The 17,572-nt window shown below is 39.4% G+C and overlaps 2 protein-coding genes across 5 annotated transcripts in view; one reads left to right on the forward strand and one right to left on the reverse strand.

The window, feature by feature from the left end:
• The window catches only part of RAB3GAP1 (RAB3 GTPase activating protein catalytic subunit 1), a 49,689-nt gene that overhangs the window by 16,501 nt on the left and 15,616 nt on the right, over positions 1–17,572 (forward strand). For all 4 annotated transcript variants that reach the window (XR_012641408.1, XM_074967267.1, XM_074967268.1 and 1 more), the window contains 10 exons: positions 283–402; positions 2,040–2,205; positions 3,769–3,868; positions 7,983–8,064; positions 10,084–10,152; positions 11,111–11,184; positions 11,996–12,088; positions 15,066–15,235; positions 15,738–15,833; positions 16,380–16,552. Coding sequence is in view for 3 of the 4 variants with exons in the window: in XM_074967267.1 (XP_074823368.1) it covers positions 283–402; positions 2,040–2,205; positions 3,769–3,868; positions 7,983–8,064; positions 10,084–10,152; positions 11,111–11,184; positions 11,996–12,088; positions 15,066–15,235; positions 15,738–15,833; positions 16,380–16,552 (1,143 nt within the window). In the remaining variant the exon portion in view is untranslated. The remainder of the gene's footprint in view (positions 1–282; positions 403–2,039; positions 2,206–3,768; positions 3,869–7,982; positions 8,065–10,083; positions 10,153–11,110; positions 11,185–11,995; positions 12,089–15,065; positions 15,236–15,737; positions 15,834–16,379; positions 16,553–17,572) is intronic.
• The window catches only part of ZRANB3 (zinc finger RANBP2-type containing 3), a 184,146-nt gene that overhangs the window by 11,463 nt on the left and 155,111 nt on the right, over positions 1–17,572 (reverse strand). The window lies entirely within an intron of this gene.

A 17,572-nucleotide genomic window follows, 5' to 3' on the forward strand; every position in this document is an offset into this window, starting at 1 on the left:
ACGCTAAGTGTAAAAGTGGTTATATAAGAAGAAGTTTTAATGTGTAACTTTTAAAATATTTGAAAAATGAACTGAAAATCCGAAATGCACTTTAATAGTTTGGCTTTTTTTCAGGCCTCTTAAATATTTAAATCCATGCTAATTAATTGCCACTGAATTACTACCACAATGTGCACTAGTCAAGTAAACTGGTGACAGCTGTACTCTAGTCTACCTAGGACTGCCTCAAGAATATGCAATTATTTGTCACATGTAACTTACTACAAAGGTTACCTTTTTTAGGTATGGCTTACGGGAATTTGTGGTTATTGCTCCAGCAGCAAATAATGATGCAGTTCTTAGTGAATCCAAATGTAACCTTCTTCTGAGTTCAGTTTCGATTGCATTGGGGAACACTGGTTGGTAAGTGAAGTGCTAAATGATTACATATCCAGATATTACTTTCTTTATAATTTGGAAGATGCTTTATAGTAAGGAAAATTGAATTGATAGTAATAACATATACTGTAGACTGTTTGATACTGCCACAGAAAGAAACAAAAAATTGTCTCAGTGGAAACTTGGCCTAACCTTAATAGCACAGGATTCTTTCAAAGATAATTAACATTTTAATGCACTGAACCATATGTATGACTTCTGTTCCTTAGGCTTTCTTGTTTAATATAAAAAAACAATAAGAGTAATTAATTGGTCTGCAAGTCATGATTTTCATAGAAATATAGGGCTGGGAGGGACCTTGAAAGGTCATCTAGTCCAGCTGTGTGTGCTGAGGCAGGACCAGGTATACCTACACCATTCCTGACAAGCGTTTGTCCAACCTGTTCTTAAAAACTTCCAATGATAGGGATTCCAGAACCTCCCTGGGTAATCAGTTCTAGTACGTAGCTATTCTTATAAGGCTTTTTCCTAATATCTAATCTAAATCTCCCTTGCTATAGATTAAGCTCTTGTCCTTTGTTCAGCGCACAGAGACAACAATTGATCACTGTCCTCTTTTTAACAGCCTTTTAACATATCTGAAGACTCTTGTCAGGTCGTCCTCCTGTCGCCTTTTTCTCATGACTAAATATACCATTTTTTTTATTTTTTTTATTTTTATAACCTTTCCTCATAGGTCTGGTTTTCTAAACCTCTTATTTTTCTGGCTGTCCTCCAAATTCTCTCCAGTTTATCCACATCTTAATGTGTGACACCCAAAACTGGACACACTTTCAACTGTGGCCTCACCAATGCTGAGTACAGTGGGACAGTTATGTTCTATGTCCTTGATAGGGCACTCCTGTTAATACATCATAGATTGATGTTAGCCTTTTTGTAACTACATCATATTGTTTGCTATTTGTTTATGATTCACTATAATCCCCAGATCATCTTCAGTAGTACTACTGCCTAGGCAGTTATTCCCCTTTTTGTATTTGATTTTTTCTTCCTAAGCATAGTACTTTATTTAATCTTCTTGATGTCAGACCAGTTCTCCAATGTGTCAAGGTCATTTTGAATTCTAATCCTGTCCTGCAAATTACTTGCAACTAATCTCAGCTTTGTGTCATTTTCAGATTGTATAAGTATACTCTCCACTTTATTATCCAAGTAAATAATGAAGCTGAATTTTCTCAGTATTTAATATAAATTTAATAAAAATTTAGTTTATAAAATTATAAATTAGTTTGTTCACAAATCTGATGGCATAAATCTTCTAAAGCTCCTGAAAATATTCTTACCCTTCATTAAATCTCCCCAAATCAGAATTTAAGACAAAGTGCTTAGTAAAATGTTACTTATGACATTGCAGATTTGATGACATTACTACAGTTTGATGTACATTCCACTTAACTGTGTTAATGAAAGTTGTATTTTATGACCTATTTTTTTAACTTGACCATTTTTAATTTAAACCCAAGTACCAGTACATGGTGGTGGTTTTCTTTATATCTCTCTGTAGAATTGTCTGAAATTGCTTTGAAATACATACTATTAAATAGTTCTGAGGATGTTAGAACAGTGAACATTTTTTAATCTACTGCTTCAATATTTTGCAGTCAGGTACCATTGTTTGTGCAAATACATCATAAATGGCGAAGAATGTATGTTGGAGAATGTCAGGGCCCTGGAGTTCGAACTGACTTTGAAATGGTTCATCTTCGTAAAGTGCCAAATCAATATACTCATTTATCAGGCCTACTGGACATCTTCAAATCCAAGATAGTAAGTATGTTTGTACTAGAAATCATGCCTTTTAACCAAGTGAAATGTAGGCTCTTTTAAAATCAGCTATTTAAAAAAAAACTTAAGGTAATGTAATCATTAAAGGGGAAGAAAAAGGGCCTATGCTTTAATCAACATTGTCTGCCTGTTTTCCTTTTAGTTTAATTAAAAGCTCTATTGTCCTTTTAAAAATAAAGAACAGTCCTACTAAATTGCTAATGTGTGAGTACTGTTTTGAATAATTTTTTCATTAGTTCTTTACTTTCTAATACTATGCCAATTCTGTAGCCTCGTGAGTGACACATTTTTTTTTCTTCTTAGAGCGCTCAAAATTTACTAAGAACTTCACAAATATGTGGTCCCTGCCTTCAAAAAATTATACTCTAAATTTGACATTCCATTAGTGAGGGAGAGCGTGGGGGGCCGAGGGGGGAGGGAGGAGGAGAGATGAAGGGCACCATGACAAGAATAAGGTCACATCATTACTGTAGTAAGGTAGAGACACATCTTAATGGGATTTTTTAGTGCCTTTCTTTCCCCCAGCTCTCCTCATAGTGAGATAATGAGTGAGTTTCTATTAGAAATTTTCTTTGAAAGTTTGATAGAAATCACTTAGATCTTTTTGACTATGGTAGGAATGAGGACACATCTATTCTTCTTTTAACACTTTAAGAAATTTTTCAGACTTTCTTTCCACTTGGATACACAGTTCACAAGCAACTGGACTGAGACCAGTTCATTTCACATGGGCCATCAAGCACCAGTCAGACAGTAATGATTTTCATTATCTGTGTTGGATTTGATCTAGTGCCAAAAGATTAAGAGTAATGTATCCTATTACCAGCCTCCTTCTAGTTTAGTCCCCATTCTTGTGTGGATTTGAAATTTTCTACTTATTTGTGCACCCACATCATTGATGTCAGTGTAGCTGTCATAGAACCATATTCTTTTGACATTATTCAGGCAGTAAAAAGAGAAGGAGTACTTGTGGCACTTTGAGACTAACAAATTTATTTGAGCATAAGCTGTAGCTCACTAAAGCTTATGCTCAAATAAATTTGCTAGTCTCTAAGGTGCCACAAGTACTCCTTTTCTTTTTGCGGATACAGACTAACACGGCTGCTACTCTGAAACCTGTCATTATTCAGGCAGAGAGTCTCATTGAGGTCAGTAGGATTGCTGATTTGAGTACAAGAAACATGCTTTGGCCCATGTTTTAAAAGTAACCTAATTTGATTCATTTTTATTTGCGGATTTATACTATCTGGCTTATTTTTATACTGTACAATATATTTTTATATATTACAGGGAAAGTGTTAAAATTAGGCCAGTTTTTATTTTTAAAGCCAAGTGACTGAAGTGGACTGATAAATAGCCTGCGTGGGGTTGAAACTCTTGAAGAGATTGTACTGAAACAACAATCTCACATAATGTTGAAAACCTATTCTTCACTCTTTTTTTTAAACTCAGTATTTTAGTTTCAAATAAGTGAAGAATATTGTTGTAACTCTAGCTGATTTACTTTAATTCATTTGTAGTGTTCCTTTACATTTATTTTTTTAGGGATGGCCTTTAACTCCACTGCCTCCAGTAAGCATAGCTATTCGACTAACATATGTTCTTCAAGACTGGCAACAGTATTTCTGGCCCCAACAACCACCAGGTAGGAGATTCATGTGTATAGTGTCTTAAGGGCAATTTTAAATTAATGTATGGAAAACAATTATATATATAAAAAATATTTTCTTTACATTATGTTGCTAAAAATTAATACTTGTATGTGAATTAGCAGAATTTTGTAAAACTGTAGTAGCTGTTTACTAAGAGAAGCATATGAATATCTGTGGGTATAAGAACAATTTTATGACCATGTTTAAATCTGATCAGTGTAGTCTCTTTTGCTCTTTTGGCTGGAAAACCACTTGGCTTCACTTTTCCCTTTACACACTTTTCCTTGCACTGCAGACTGCTGACAAAATAAGCCCACAAATATATCCATGTAAAATAATTAGAGGAAAACAGAGTTGCCCAATCAGACATTATTATTGGTAGGATAAAAATTTACTGGATTCCTTTAATCTGGCAGTGTTGTAATGCTATAGAAACTTTCTCAGGCTAAGGCAATTTTTCATACAGTCTTCATTTTGTCTGAAAAGATGAATTTATTTATTTTTGCAGTTTTTGGATTCCAAGGTTAAGTTATTGGGTTGTTTTGGAATAAGCTTCCCGAAATAAAGATTTTCATTTTATAAGCATTTTGAATAGCAAACCTAGCTCTAATATGTAGGAGAGCGATGAAACTTTCTGTCTTCAGTCATCTCAAATGCACAAAGTAAACTGAATAAATGGAGAAAAGTATTTTTCTTGGACTTTCTTGTTTTGGTAATCCCAAGTGTTACAGAAACAGTAGGTAAAAGTTTAAGACAGAAATTGTGACTTTAAGATGATGTGTCTAAGTTAATTAAAATATAAACACAAAATTGGTACTATGATAGCTATCATTTTTAAATTATTAGGAGATGGGAGAGCAAAACATGTTAAGATGCTTATTTCTCATCCCCATCAGTTAGCTGTTGATTTATGCCCATGACTATTTACATCCCTTAGCATAATGGTTTTTATTATCTCTAATGTAATAGATGTTTTTACATATTGGGGAAGCCATGTTGCCCAGTGGATGGAGCACTAGATTGAGACTCTTGGAGACGTGGTTTCTCAGGATTCTTCTGGTATGTCTACTTTGCAATTAAAAACCTGCAGCTGGCTGATGTCAGTTGACTTGGCCTCAGGATAAGGGGCTGTTTAATTGTGGTGTAGACCTCTCATGGGGTCTTGGAGCCTGGGCTCCAGCCCATGCCCAATGTTTACACCACAATTAAACAGCCCCTTAGCCTGAGTCAGCTGACACAGGCCAGCCATGGGTTTTTAATTGCAATGTAGACCCTCCCAGCCCAAACCTTGCCTAGCAGGTAGCAGTCAGTAAACTCCAGCCCTCAAGTTCCTCTGAGATCTCTCTGCAGTGCACAACCCCTATTACTGTACATTCACAGAAGATATTAAGTGTGCTGATCCTTTAAAGAGACAGAAATAGCATCTTGTTATCTTGACTGGAGTTAACAATCATTTCGATTCAAATCAAAGCACTGGGTTGGTTTAGATAAAAAGTAAAACTAGTTTGTTTAATTAAGAAGAGTAGGTTTTAAGTGAGTTCAAGTATAAAGGATTAAAAATAGAAGGGGTTACACAAAAGTAAAAATATGCTAATGGCTAAGACCTAACTTAACAAGCTGCAGTCTTTGGTGAGGAAAGTATCTTAAACAATCTTTCAGCAATAGCTGATTAGCTCTTAGTCAGAATCCCCACAGAGTCCAAGGTGCTGATTTTCCTTGTTTCCTTAGTTGAAGGATCACTTGGGGATTCTCTGCCCTGCTCTTTATAGTTCAGGCTACCTTTGAAAAGTACATCTCTTCAAGTTCTTTGACCAGTATAGGCTGTTCTTCCCTGTCAGTCTCTAAGGGAGGCCACGCCTCCTTACTGTTGCATACCTGTAAAGTTGAGCTCAAAGTGGGGAATTAGTTACACCTAGTGCTCTGGTCAGGCAGAACAGGAAGGCAGTCTGAGTCCCGGGCCCTCAGGGCAGGGCAGCAGACAATTAGTAGGCTCTGGCCTGCAATCAGGGCAGAGCAGTTGAGCAGTCTATGAGCCTCAGGCCCAGTCAGGGTGGGGCAGCAAAGTAATGAGTAGGGACTGGCCTGCAATCAGGGCAGAGTAGCTAATCAGTTTAGAAGACCAGGTAAGAGTGAGCACCAGTAGTCTAGAGGCTCAGGTCAGGGTGCCTGGGGAGTGAAGGTTTCTGGCCTAAGGAGCAGGAGTACTGCCACCCCCAGAGCCTGCCCAAATCCACTGCATCACAACCCAGGACCCTAACAGTGGTGGAGTGGTCCACCACTGGGTGAGCAGGGATTCGCCTGCAACATGTTGACCTTGTATCAGGCTAGCGGTCAATCAGACTGTTGCCTGGTTTCCCAGGGGTGCTTCCTGCTCTTCCCCCTTGGGTGTACTTGCGTCTGTTGTCTTGAGGAGCTTTGGCCAGTCCACAGGTGGCAGCCCCAGCAGCTCCTCGGTTGGCCGGTAGTTAGGGAGATCCAGCCAGTCTTCAGGCAGCAGCTCTGACAACTCCTCAGTGTCTTGGTCGGCCAGCAGTCCTGGGAGCCCTGGCAGCTCCTCTGTGGGCTTCAGCAGCAGGCAGGATGCATCCATCTCCTGTGGTGGCTCCAGCCCAATTGAGCTGCAGGGCCCACCTTTTGTACTTCCCCTTCTTGTTCCGCCCTGCTGCTTCCAGTGGGGCACAGGTGGTTCAGCCCACCAGGGGCCATGTTGTGGTCCCTCCCTGTCACTCTCTGAGGGAGGCCACGCCTCCTTGCTACTTCAGCTTCAAGAGGCAGTAAGGCTTCCTGGGGGTCCAGTCTCCACCCACCGTTGAGATTAAATGATCACTTTTTCCCCACATGCTCTCCTGATGGCTTTGTTTGACTGGCATGCAAATATGCTTGTCACTGTCTTTGGTTAAACTTTGCTCAGTTTACTTGGGAGACACATTCAAGCAGGCTGAACTGCATTCCTTTCTCTGGAAAAAATCTTTATCAACTATCAACTCACCCTGACATGCCTAGTTTAAATACATTTTAGTCATAATTCCAGCACAACTGTATATTCCTTTATAGTTGGCCATAGATACATCATGCAAGAATATTAACGGTCAGTGAGTTTAGTTTTCCAGTGACATATTACATGACACCTTTTAGATACAGATTATAACAATAGTGAGTTGGCGTACACTGAGCTGGTCAGGCCAGCTGAAACGCTCTGCTAGATTCCAGGGAGCCCCTTGCCTTCTGGCGTAGGGATGCTCTTAGGGTCACAATTGCCTATTTGACCGTGGTCAAACATTGTCAAATATTCAAGCAAGAATGCCAAGATGTTGGTGATGGTCTACCTTTTTGATTAAATCATGCTGCCATTCTTCTATTTTTTTTAGAAGTTAATTTCATTGTTCCACATTTCTGAGTTAAAATACTTCAGTTAAGTAATTTGTTTTTTATAATTAGGCATAAGTATCTATCTAAGGCTAAGCCTGTTGGAGACCATGAAGTCTTACTCTTTCTTTGCAACTTTTGTTACGGTTATTGTTACTATTGCTTTAAAATATTTGACCATTCTTGATCATATTTGACCAGTCAGTTGACCAGTTACTTTTGGACTGGTCAAATGCCCAACACTACTCCCTGGTTACTTCAGGAGATCTTTTTAGTTCAGTAGGGATCATATATTTGACATATTTTGCATTTGTAGTGTGTGTAGAAGGGAATGGTATGAGTGACCTAAAATGTCTAAGAAATGCATCGATAAATAACAAATATTTGCTGGTAACGTTTATCTTTTAGTTTGGTTTACATCTATATTTAAATAGAGAAATCATGTAAGCACATTTGTTATTCTAATGAAGAAGAAATCACTTAAAAATGTAAATAATAAAAGTAACTTTTCCTCTTCAGTTGCCTTAAAATAACTTTTAGCATGTGGAGTATATTGTTTGCCAAGACAGTGTGTCAGTTGTTAGTAATGTATATTTTATGGTATCTAAATTTTAACCACTTGTTCCAATAGAAAGATCATGTGCCATGTAAGTTTTATGTTTAGTAAGCAGTGTGCTATTTACTGCTCTAGCAAACTATCATCATGTTTATATTATGGAAAATGTGTTGATCTGTCTTCAGATATAGATGCACTAATTGGAGGAGAAGTTGGAGGCCTGGAATTTGGGAAATTACCATTTGGTGCCTGTGAAGATCCTGTTAGGTGAGATTAAGAGTGTAGAAAATTATAAAATAGTGTAAGTGCTTCTGAGAAAAAATCAGAACTATAAATCTAATTTTAAAAAGACTTTTGTTTTCCAATGATGTATCTGTGTACAGCCATATACTGCTAACAGAAGGCCTCAGAGTTATAAGTATTGCATAGGAGTTAAGAGCAGCATGTTGAGAGACTGTTTTATGAAGTTTACAAACAATACTAGAATATATAGAATAGTGCAAAAAGCTATATTTTAGTTTCCAAGTTTTGTGACAGATATTTTTTGATACATGGGTACTTGATGCAACATAATAGATTATAAACTTTTTCAACTTTGTATTTATCACTCAAACCATAATGCTAAAATGTACCGTAGCTACAGATTCTGTGCCCATATGCAAAGTGTCAGATTTAGAACTCTTAACTTTTATTTTTTTAAAACATTAAGAAAACCATCTTCAAAAGTAAACTGATTTTATGTTATCAAAAGAACAAAGGCATTTGTAGAAGATGAGTTTCCTGATCCATAAACAAGTGATATAAATGACTAGTTGTAGATGGTTTACATTAAATGCCTGTAGGATTTTTTTTTTTAAGATCCAGGTTTTTGTTTTTTTTAAATTAATCCAGTCTAAACAGAATTTGTCTTGTAGCATGTTCAGTGTTCTAGGTATGCCAAAGCAATTTGCAAATCACCAAAGGGTGTAGCAACTGTGCAGTCTATTAGGGTAGCCATTGTGTATCCTGTAATAACCAGGATTAGTTCTAATAGTACTGCCAAACCTGTATGCATAGTGGCCCTGGATCATGAGTGCCCCACCTTGCCAGAGACTAGTTGAAATTATGCTTGTTTTTCTGTGCCAGAGTTTGGATTATGAGCCTGTTGACTGAGAGTTCTGTGGTGCTAATTTGAGTTCTCCTGGGGGATCTCCATGTCTCTTCCTTAACTGCAGCCCTTCTTAGGGCATGTTGTAGGTTTTCCCCTCCTTCCGTTGAAGAGGAAATGTCCATCCACTGTTCTCCTAATTTCCTCCACCAACATATGCACCCATTCTCAACCTGTTCCCCATTGCCCCTCCCTGTGAAGTTGGACACTTAACATACATACAAAAAAATAAAAAACAAAATGAATAACATTCCCCCCCTCCGCCCCCCCCGGTAGGGAGAGGAATTGGGGAAAGAACCCTATATGATGGATGTTAGTCACATTGTTTAGTGCACTACTAGAAGGCATGCAGATACTGGATGATGGGCGCAGTACATAAATCAATAGAATAGAAATAAAAAAGGTATAGTCAGTGGAAACATCAACTTGTCTGAGTTAAAATATTTTTTTGCTCCTTTGAGAAATCAACTAATTATCAATTTCACATCATCATGTTCTCAGTGGTAGCTGATGACAGAACAAGGAGTAATGGTCTCAAGTTGCGGGGGGGGGGGGAGGTTTAGGTTGGATGTTAGGAAAAACTTTTTCACTAGGAGGGTGGTGAAACACTGGAATGCGTTACCTAGGGAGGTGGTGGAATCTCCTTCCTTAGATATTTTTAAGGTCAGGCTTGACAAAGCCCTGGCTGGGATGATTTAGTTGGGGATTGGTCCTGCTTTGAGCAGGGGTTGGACTAGATGACCTCCTGAGGTCCCTTCCAACCCTGATATTCTATGATTCTATGATATCCCTCATGTGCCCCCCAAAGTTAAAAAAATAAAAAATTAAGTCAATACAACTTTTAACAAAAATGCAGTAATAAAATCCTGACATCAGAATACAGTATATATAACATAATAGTAATCTCATGGATCTTATGTCTATATATAAGATCTTATGGATCTTATTCAGTGGTTTAGTGTTCTAGGCCACAAAGGGGGAGATTTTGAAAGGCACAAATGGCAGTTAGCTCTCTAACTTCCATTGAATTTCAGTGGGAGCTAGGAAGATTAACTGTCATTTATGATTTTTGAAAATCTCTTCCTGAGCTTTTTAGAAATCAGTCTAGCATCATTTATACCAAGTTTTTGCTGTTTCAGTGAGCTGCATTTAGCAACTACATGGCCTCATCTAACAGAAGGTATCATTGTGGACAATGATGTTTATTCGTAAGTATGTGTATTTGTAAATATATGAATTAATAAACGTTTAGATTTTTTTCATCCATTAACAGCTTGTATCTTTCTAGTGTCACCTAGAGTTTAAAGGTCTAACATTTTTTTATTTTTAATGCCTTGATGAATGTATAACTCAGCTGTTAAGATGTTTGTATTTCAGAACCAATCATTTTCTTAACACTTTTTCCCTGTGTGTGCACTGGGAAAGGGCTATTACATACTGATCTCTGTATATACATGAGCTCCTATCTGTGCATTAATTCTCTTTCTAGTTTCCATTTGGATCTCTTTTATTAATTTATTTAAGTGGGGTGCTGGTCTAGCCTTGAGATGAAGGAAGATGCCTCATAATGAACCTGGTAAGCAAAAGGAGTTACTTAAGCTTACAGCTGTCTTCGCTGAAGATTGGGATGTCATCTCCGCTTTCTACTCCATCTAGCAAGCATGGTCAGCAATGAGTACTGACCTGTTTAGAATACTAACTCTTTAAGTAATTGTATTAACACATTTGTGGTGTTTGGTTCTAAATTTTGGAAACTTGAAGAGGAAAATATACATAGACAATTAAATGTTCTTTAAAGACAAATGTTAAACACCGAAATATATTTTGTTTAGCTTTAAATAGTACTTATTTTTTTGTATTTCTGTTCCCTGACTTTTTTAGACACATGCATGAAAACAGGATCCTTGTTTTTCAGATTTCCATCTGTTGTTAATTTTTCTCACTTAACTCATGTTCTATTTGATGTCTTGTTTTTCTCCGTAGCAACAATTATGATGTGCAAAATGGAACCTATATTATGAGTTTCATAACCTAGCCTGGCTGACTTCTTTGTTTATATACTTAGATCTTGCCTTGCAATTCCTAAGAACGTTTGATTACTTGTGTGCAAGTAATTGCCCCCTAATATTGGTGTGGACAAAATGAAGCACTTTTTTTTTTTTTTAGTGACTTGGATCCGATTCAAGCACCACAGTGGTCTGTGAGAGTCAGAAAAGCAGATAATCCGCAGTGTTTATTAGGTAAGACATCTTTAACTTCTTTTCCATTCTAGACATCAAGAAGATGAAGTTTAGGGCTGACTAGATGACCAGTCTCCTAATCCCCTATGATACTGCATCTTCTTTATAATTTTCCTTAATTCTGAGCACAACCTCTCCTGATTTCTCTTAGGTCTGAATGGACTTCAAATTAGGTTGTCTTTCAAGCCCTTAATTCTTGGGGGGGGGGGATTTCTGATGTGCAGTTTTATTAGACCTGTGCTCCCCAGACTTGACTAGTTTCTGGCTAATATTCATGTGCTGATTTTTGTTCTGTAAAGCACTATATTGCTTAGACTCTGTACCTAAGAGATGGCTTCTTCCTAAATATGTCCGTCCCTAAATATGAGATCAGGTGAGGCTCACTAGGTGACAGCCCCATGATTTGTAAATCATGGAGGCATGATGTTCTCAATATGGGGCTCTTAACTCTGGAACTCATTTTCCCTGTTGGGCCAACAGCTCCAGAGTTTATTGAACTTGCATGCTACAAAGCTTGAGGAGGTGGATTAACTGGGTATTGGATTTCTTCTTGAAATGGTTGTTGTTAGCTTTCTAGTTGGCCTTGATTAACTCTTGTTAAGCTTTAATTTGTAGTTTTGATCCACATGTGTAAAACATGACCTAGAGATAGCAGGAGGTATGTTTCTCAAATTAAAAGTCGAAATAATTACCACTTCTTTCCCTTTCCTCCAAGGACTCCTGCTATGGTAGGAAAGGACTTATGCTATGGTTAATTTATTGTTAGAGGATCTTCACTGACTAAATATTCAGAAAATTATTTTCTTTGTAGGTGACTTTCTTACTGAATTCTTCAAACTTTGTCGTCGGAAGGAATCAACTGATGAGATTCTTGGAAGATCTACATTTGAAGAAGATGGAAAAGGTAGAAATCTTCTTAATTATTCAGTGTCATAATTTGTAAGTATTGCTTTTTTAATTGGATCACTTTCCTATCTTCTACTATCTTGTGTGTTCATGACATCAGCTAGATATATTGTTTTACAGCACTAGGGGAAACCTTTTAGCTTCTCTTGGCAGGGAGTATTACAGGCAAATGCTAACACTTCTTCCCATACTCCAGACCTAGCTTGTCTCTTAGAATAAGTCTACACTGTAGTGTAAGCCTAGGTTTAGTAGAACATGAGTTAGCAAACACTGGGTTTATTAAGCTAGGGTGGGGTGGGCAAACTTTTTGGCCCGAGGGACACATCTGGGTATGGAAATTGTATGGCGGGCCATGAATGCTCACAAAATTGGGGTTGGGGTGTAGGAGGGGGTGAGGGCTCTGGCTGAGGGTGCAGGCTCTGGTGTGGGGCTGGGGATGAGGTGTTTGGGGTGCAGGAGGATGCTCCAGGCTGGGATAGGGGGCTGGGGCACAGGAGGGGGTGAGGGATGCAGGCTCCAGGCGGTGCTTACCTCAAGCAGCTCCTGGAAGCAGCGGCATGTGCCCCCCCCCCGCTCCTATGTGGAGGCATGGCCACTCCAGGCTCTGCGCACTGCCCTGTCTGCAGGCTCCACCCTGCAGCTCCCATTGGCCACAGTTCCTGGCCAGTGGGAACTGCGGGGGCGTCAATTGGGGCGGGGTCAGCGCATGGAGCCCCCTGGCTGCCTCTATGCCTCTACGTGTAGACATGCCACTGCTTCCGGGAGCCATGGCATGTATGCGTGGAGCAGCCCCAGACCCTGCTCCCCAGCTGCAGCACGGGAGCGGGGCAAGCCCCAGACCCTGCTCCCCAGCGGGACCTTGAGGACCAGATTAAATTGGCTGGCAGGCTGGATGTGGCCTGCGGGCCGTAGTTTGCCCACCCCGAGCTAGGGCTTGAGTGTCTAAACCAGGGATCTCAAACTCAAATCACCACGAGGGTCACATGAGGACTAGTACATTGGCCTGAGGGCCACATCACTGAAACCTTTCATACAATGATACAAAAGTACAATCAAAAATGAAAAAAATGAAGAGTAACATAGTATGCAACTAAAAGTCAATGTATTAACTTTTTAAAAACCGTAATGCGAAAAGTCAGTGCTAATTTTGACAGTCATATCATTTTTGGCCACTTAGCTGACAGCGTTCTGCACCAACCAGTCTTAAGGGCTGTGAAAGAAGGTTAGAAGCCCTGGTAAAATCCCCGCTTCATTTGCATTCCTTCCGAATCTTTCCCTCACTGCTGTGCCTGGATTAAGATTTCAGCTAGGCAGTGACAATAAATAGAAGATGCAATTTGCCTACAGACAAATCCTGCTAGGATTGTGCTGCATGTGAATGTTCAGCTGCTTCAGCTTTTCTCTTCCCCCGTTGCATCCCCAGGATTAGAGAATAGATGTTTTTAATTAATTGTATTCCTCTGACCTTTACTCCCTATTACTCTCGTTCGGAGCTACTATCGCTCTTGCAGTAACCTGACCCGAAACTCCTGGGGAGCTGAGCCAGTATGACAGAGAGTACAGATCAGAGCAGTACATTTGCTAAAGGAATCTTAAATACTGATCCAGAAAGAGAGGAAGCATTCCCCAAGAGGGCCTGGCCCTTCACATGAAAATTACCCCACGCAGGGTTTTTCCACTGGCAGCAGAACCACCAAGGAGAAGGGGACAGTCCCCCTGGAGGCAGGGGTGTACCAGCAAACGCCTATGGAGAATGGCAAAGATAGATAGGCGAGGGAGCAGCTCGAATCTCTTTCGGGGAAACCTGCAAATCTCCAGGCTGGGATTTACCTTTGACTGCCCTGCAGGAAGCACGTTGATTAAATCTTGCATTAGGGTTAAGAGATGTGTAGAGGACTCTCACAGCCTGTTTCTTCATGTGGATTGAGGTAGAGAAAATCCTGCCCTGGATTTCTGGGACAATCTGAAATGGCCTCTAGGGACTGCTGCAGGATAACTGGATTTCAGAGGCCACTGCATTATGCAAGCCCGAGTCCAGCCACCCACATCCCAGACTTCCTAGCACCCTCCCAAAATGTGGTCACTCTAGTTCTTTGTTTGAGATGCAGTGTGGGAAAAGTTGAGCGTGCACCAGACTTGACTGTCCAGAGGACAAAGAAAGTCGGCTCATGGGATTGTGGGATGCTTTTAGTGGACTCCTAGAGCACGAGTCCAATGGGGCTTTGTTGGTGCTGCAGAGCAGTAGGGCTTGAACTGTGAGTTGTGGCTTGACTAACGCTCGGACCCTCCACTGCATGGGGTCCTGGGATGCTGGTTCCAAGCTCTGGGTTAGCATGATTTGTGTGCAGACGGAAGGGGAGTTAGGCTTGAGCCTGAGTTGGAACCCTGGACTTACATAGCAGTGTAGACATATGCTTACAGGATATGGGAACCAAAGTCCTTTCTTGTATTTTGCTTTTTAGCAGGAAGTGTTTTTTTCTTTAGTCCCTCTTTACCTTTCCTTTGTCCATCAATCAAATGTTATACCATCTGATCTTGGATAATCAGTGGGTTTTCACCTACATCATCTTTCTGGGTTCTTTTTAAATTTATTTTTCACTTCCTTTGTACTCATACAACTAGCTCATTTCTATTTTAATATCTTATTTTGAGGGTAGGACAGTCTAATTTTTTTTGTTGACTTGGACACTGTAATCCATTGTTCTGAATTAGGCAATAGGTGATAGCCATTAGCAGCACGGGCAATCCAGTCCTATCTTCAATCTCTAAAAGAGGCAAGGGAGTCTGGTGGCTGCTTTGTAATCTGACTCTGCCATGCAGCTGTGGGGCTAAAAACAGTTAAGTTCAGATATGGGACATAGCATCAGAATTATAGAGCATAGGTTAACAGGTTGGTTAGAATTGTAAATCCTAAATAAATTGAGATGATGGAATAAAACTCTGAACTTATTTTATAACAATTTCTTATTTTATAGAGGTTGCTGATATAACCCATGCTTTGTCAAAGCTCACAGAGCCAGCACCAGTCCCAATCCATAAATTGTCTGTCACAAATATGGTTCACAGTGCAAAGAAAAAAATTCGCAAACACAGAGGTGTAGATGACTCACCATTAAATAATGAAGTCCTCAATACTATTATGTTGGTAAGCAAACTGTCCATGCATCATATTGTGTGCATGTGGTCATTGTATATAGGTCTTTTTTGTTTCATGTTTGTGGCTTATAAAATTTTAAAAATATATTGGCTTACTGTGAGAGTGATTAGTTATGACATAATGGCATTAGGCTGGAAGAGTTTGTCCTATCCATAACTAGAGTAATGAAACAGTGATCCCACTATCAAGTAGAATTGCTTTTTCTGGAGACTACCTTTTTTTTATTGACCGACAGCTATACCGATTTGTCTGAGATTTGACAAGCCACAATAACTCTAGTGGAATATTCTCATCCATTTTAAGAAAATATCCATTTCAAGTGAATCAAGGCAGAATAAACAACTTTCACTGTTTGAATAAAACTGTTCCAACTCAAGAAGTTGATCACAGCATATTTGCATAACTATACCAAGAAAAAATAGGCAGAGAAAAAGTGGGGAAAGTGCTAAAAACTGACATGGTCTTTTTCTCTCCCCCCCCCCCCCCCAAGTTCTTATTTCCTGATGCTGCTGACAAACTAACAGATGGATCTGAAGCCAGGCCTAGTACTTCAAGAAACAATCCTTCTCCAGAGAGTGAAGAATATGTAAGTTTAATTGAAATTCATAAGAGAAATATATCAAATCTGAGTGATTTCTTAATATCTGGAAAAAATTTGTCACAGGATGCTTGCAGAATGTTAGTTTATCTATATGAAGGGCTAAATCCAGGGAGCTTGACTACAGTATATAGCTATTCTTTTCTGTTGCATATTTCTTTAAAAGTTTCCCAGATGGAACACCTTTTGTCCACATTAGTTTGTTTTAAATATGTTCTTTAAAATAGACAGCCTTGAAACCAGCTACATTCTTGTTTGACCAGCAGGTGTTGCTACTCACCCTTTTTCTCTCAGTCTACTGCAACTCTGTCTGTTCTATTACCACTAGAGAATGATTGGAAGAATAGTTTTTTGAATAGTTCTAGAGAAACTCTCTGTTCATCTTTGTCCCTTATCATTGATGGCTAATACCTTTGCAGACTTGAGTTTTGCTCTCATGTTGACATTCACAGATAATTGTGTTTTTAGTGAAATCAAAAGTTTGAAAAAGTCATTTTCTGGATTTTTTTTTTTTTTAATTTTTTTCTCATGTAGAATCTTTACAGTCAGTTCAAATCAGCTCCTTCAGATAGTCTGACCTACAAACTGGCTTTATGTCTTTGTATGATCAACTTCTACCATGGAGGGGTAAAAGGAGTAGCACACCTCTGGCAAGAATTTGTAGTGGAAATGCGCCGCAGATGGGAGAAAAATTACCTAATTCTAGGGTAAGAGTTCCATTGGAATTTGACTGAACATGTCCATAGGTTGTGACCGATAGGATAACTAGTTACGACTTTAAAATCTACTTGGATGTTTAGACTTGCTAAAGTGATTTTAGATGTATATTATTTGAATTAGTACTCCCTGCTTCTCTTCCTCTTCTCTCCCATGAGGGAAAAAAGCATAAGGAGTGGGAAGGAGCATCTGCTGCCTTCCCTAGCTCCACAAAGCTAGAGAACTTAAGGAGAATTTAGAAAGGAATATTTGTGCCAACATTTCTTGGCCCCCACCTCCAATCTCTACATTAAAACCAAGGTATCTGGGAAAGTAAGGGTAAAACACCCCTTACTCTTTTCTCAGCAGAAAAAATGGTAGAATGGGGGGCATCTGCTCCAGATTCCTGGGTTGTTGGCAGAGGTTTTCATGCCCATCTCCCCTTTTGGGCACTTAGGACTTGTCTACATTACCCGCTGGATCGACAGGTAGCGATCAGTCCAGCAGGGGGATTGATTTAGCGTGTCTAACTAAATCAACCACTGAGCACTCTCCCGTCGACTCCGGTACTCCACCAGGGCGAGAGGCGCAGGCGGAGTTGATGGGAGAGTGTCAGCCATCAACTTACCGCAGTGAAGACCTCGCAGTAAGTAGATCTAAGTACATTGACTTCAGCTATGTTATTAACATAGCTGAAGTTGTGTAATTTAGATCGATTTCCCCCCCCCCAGTGTAGACCAGGCCTGAGTTACTCTTTTGAGCAGTTGCTGAAGCCTCTGCCCTATGTCCATCTTAGCAGGACTTTGGCCTGCAAGCTGAAAGAGAGGTGATCAGTATGGAGCTCCTACATATTAACAAATAATAAAAATAAAATACATTTTCAAAAGACCTGGCCTGGTTGTTTATTCGGCGTAGTCATCCTTTTTTGTGAAAGGTGGCATCAGTGAGTAAAATGGGACTTTTTAGTTACCATTCCATTATAATTTTGCCTTTTAAAATTATTATTAAAGTCTGTCTACTTCTTGTAAAAG

This window comes from Natator depressus, chromosome 11 (genome assembly GCF_965152275.1).
Source record: "Natator depressus isolate rNatDep1 chromosome 11, rNatDep2.hap1, whole genome shotgun sequence".
Lineage (NCBI taxonomy): Eukaryota > Metazoa > Chordata > Testudines > Cheloniidae > Natator > Natator depressus.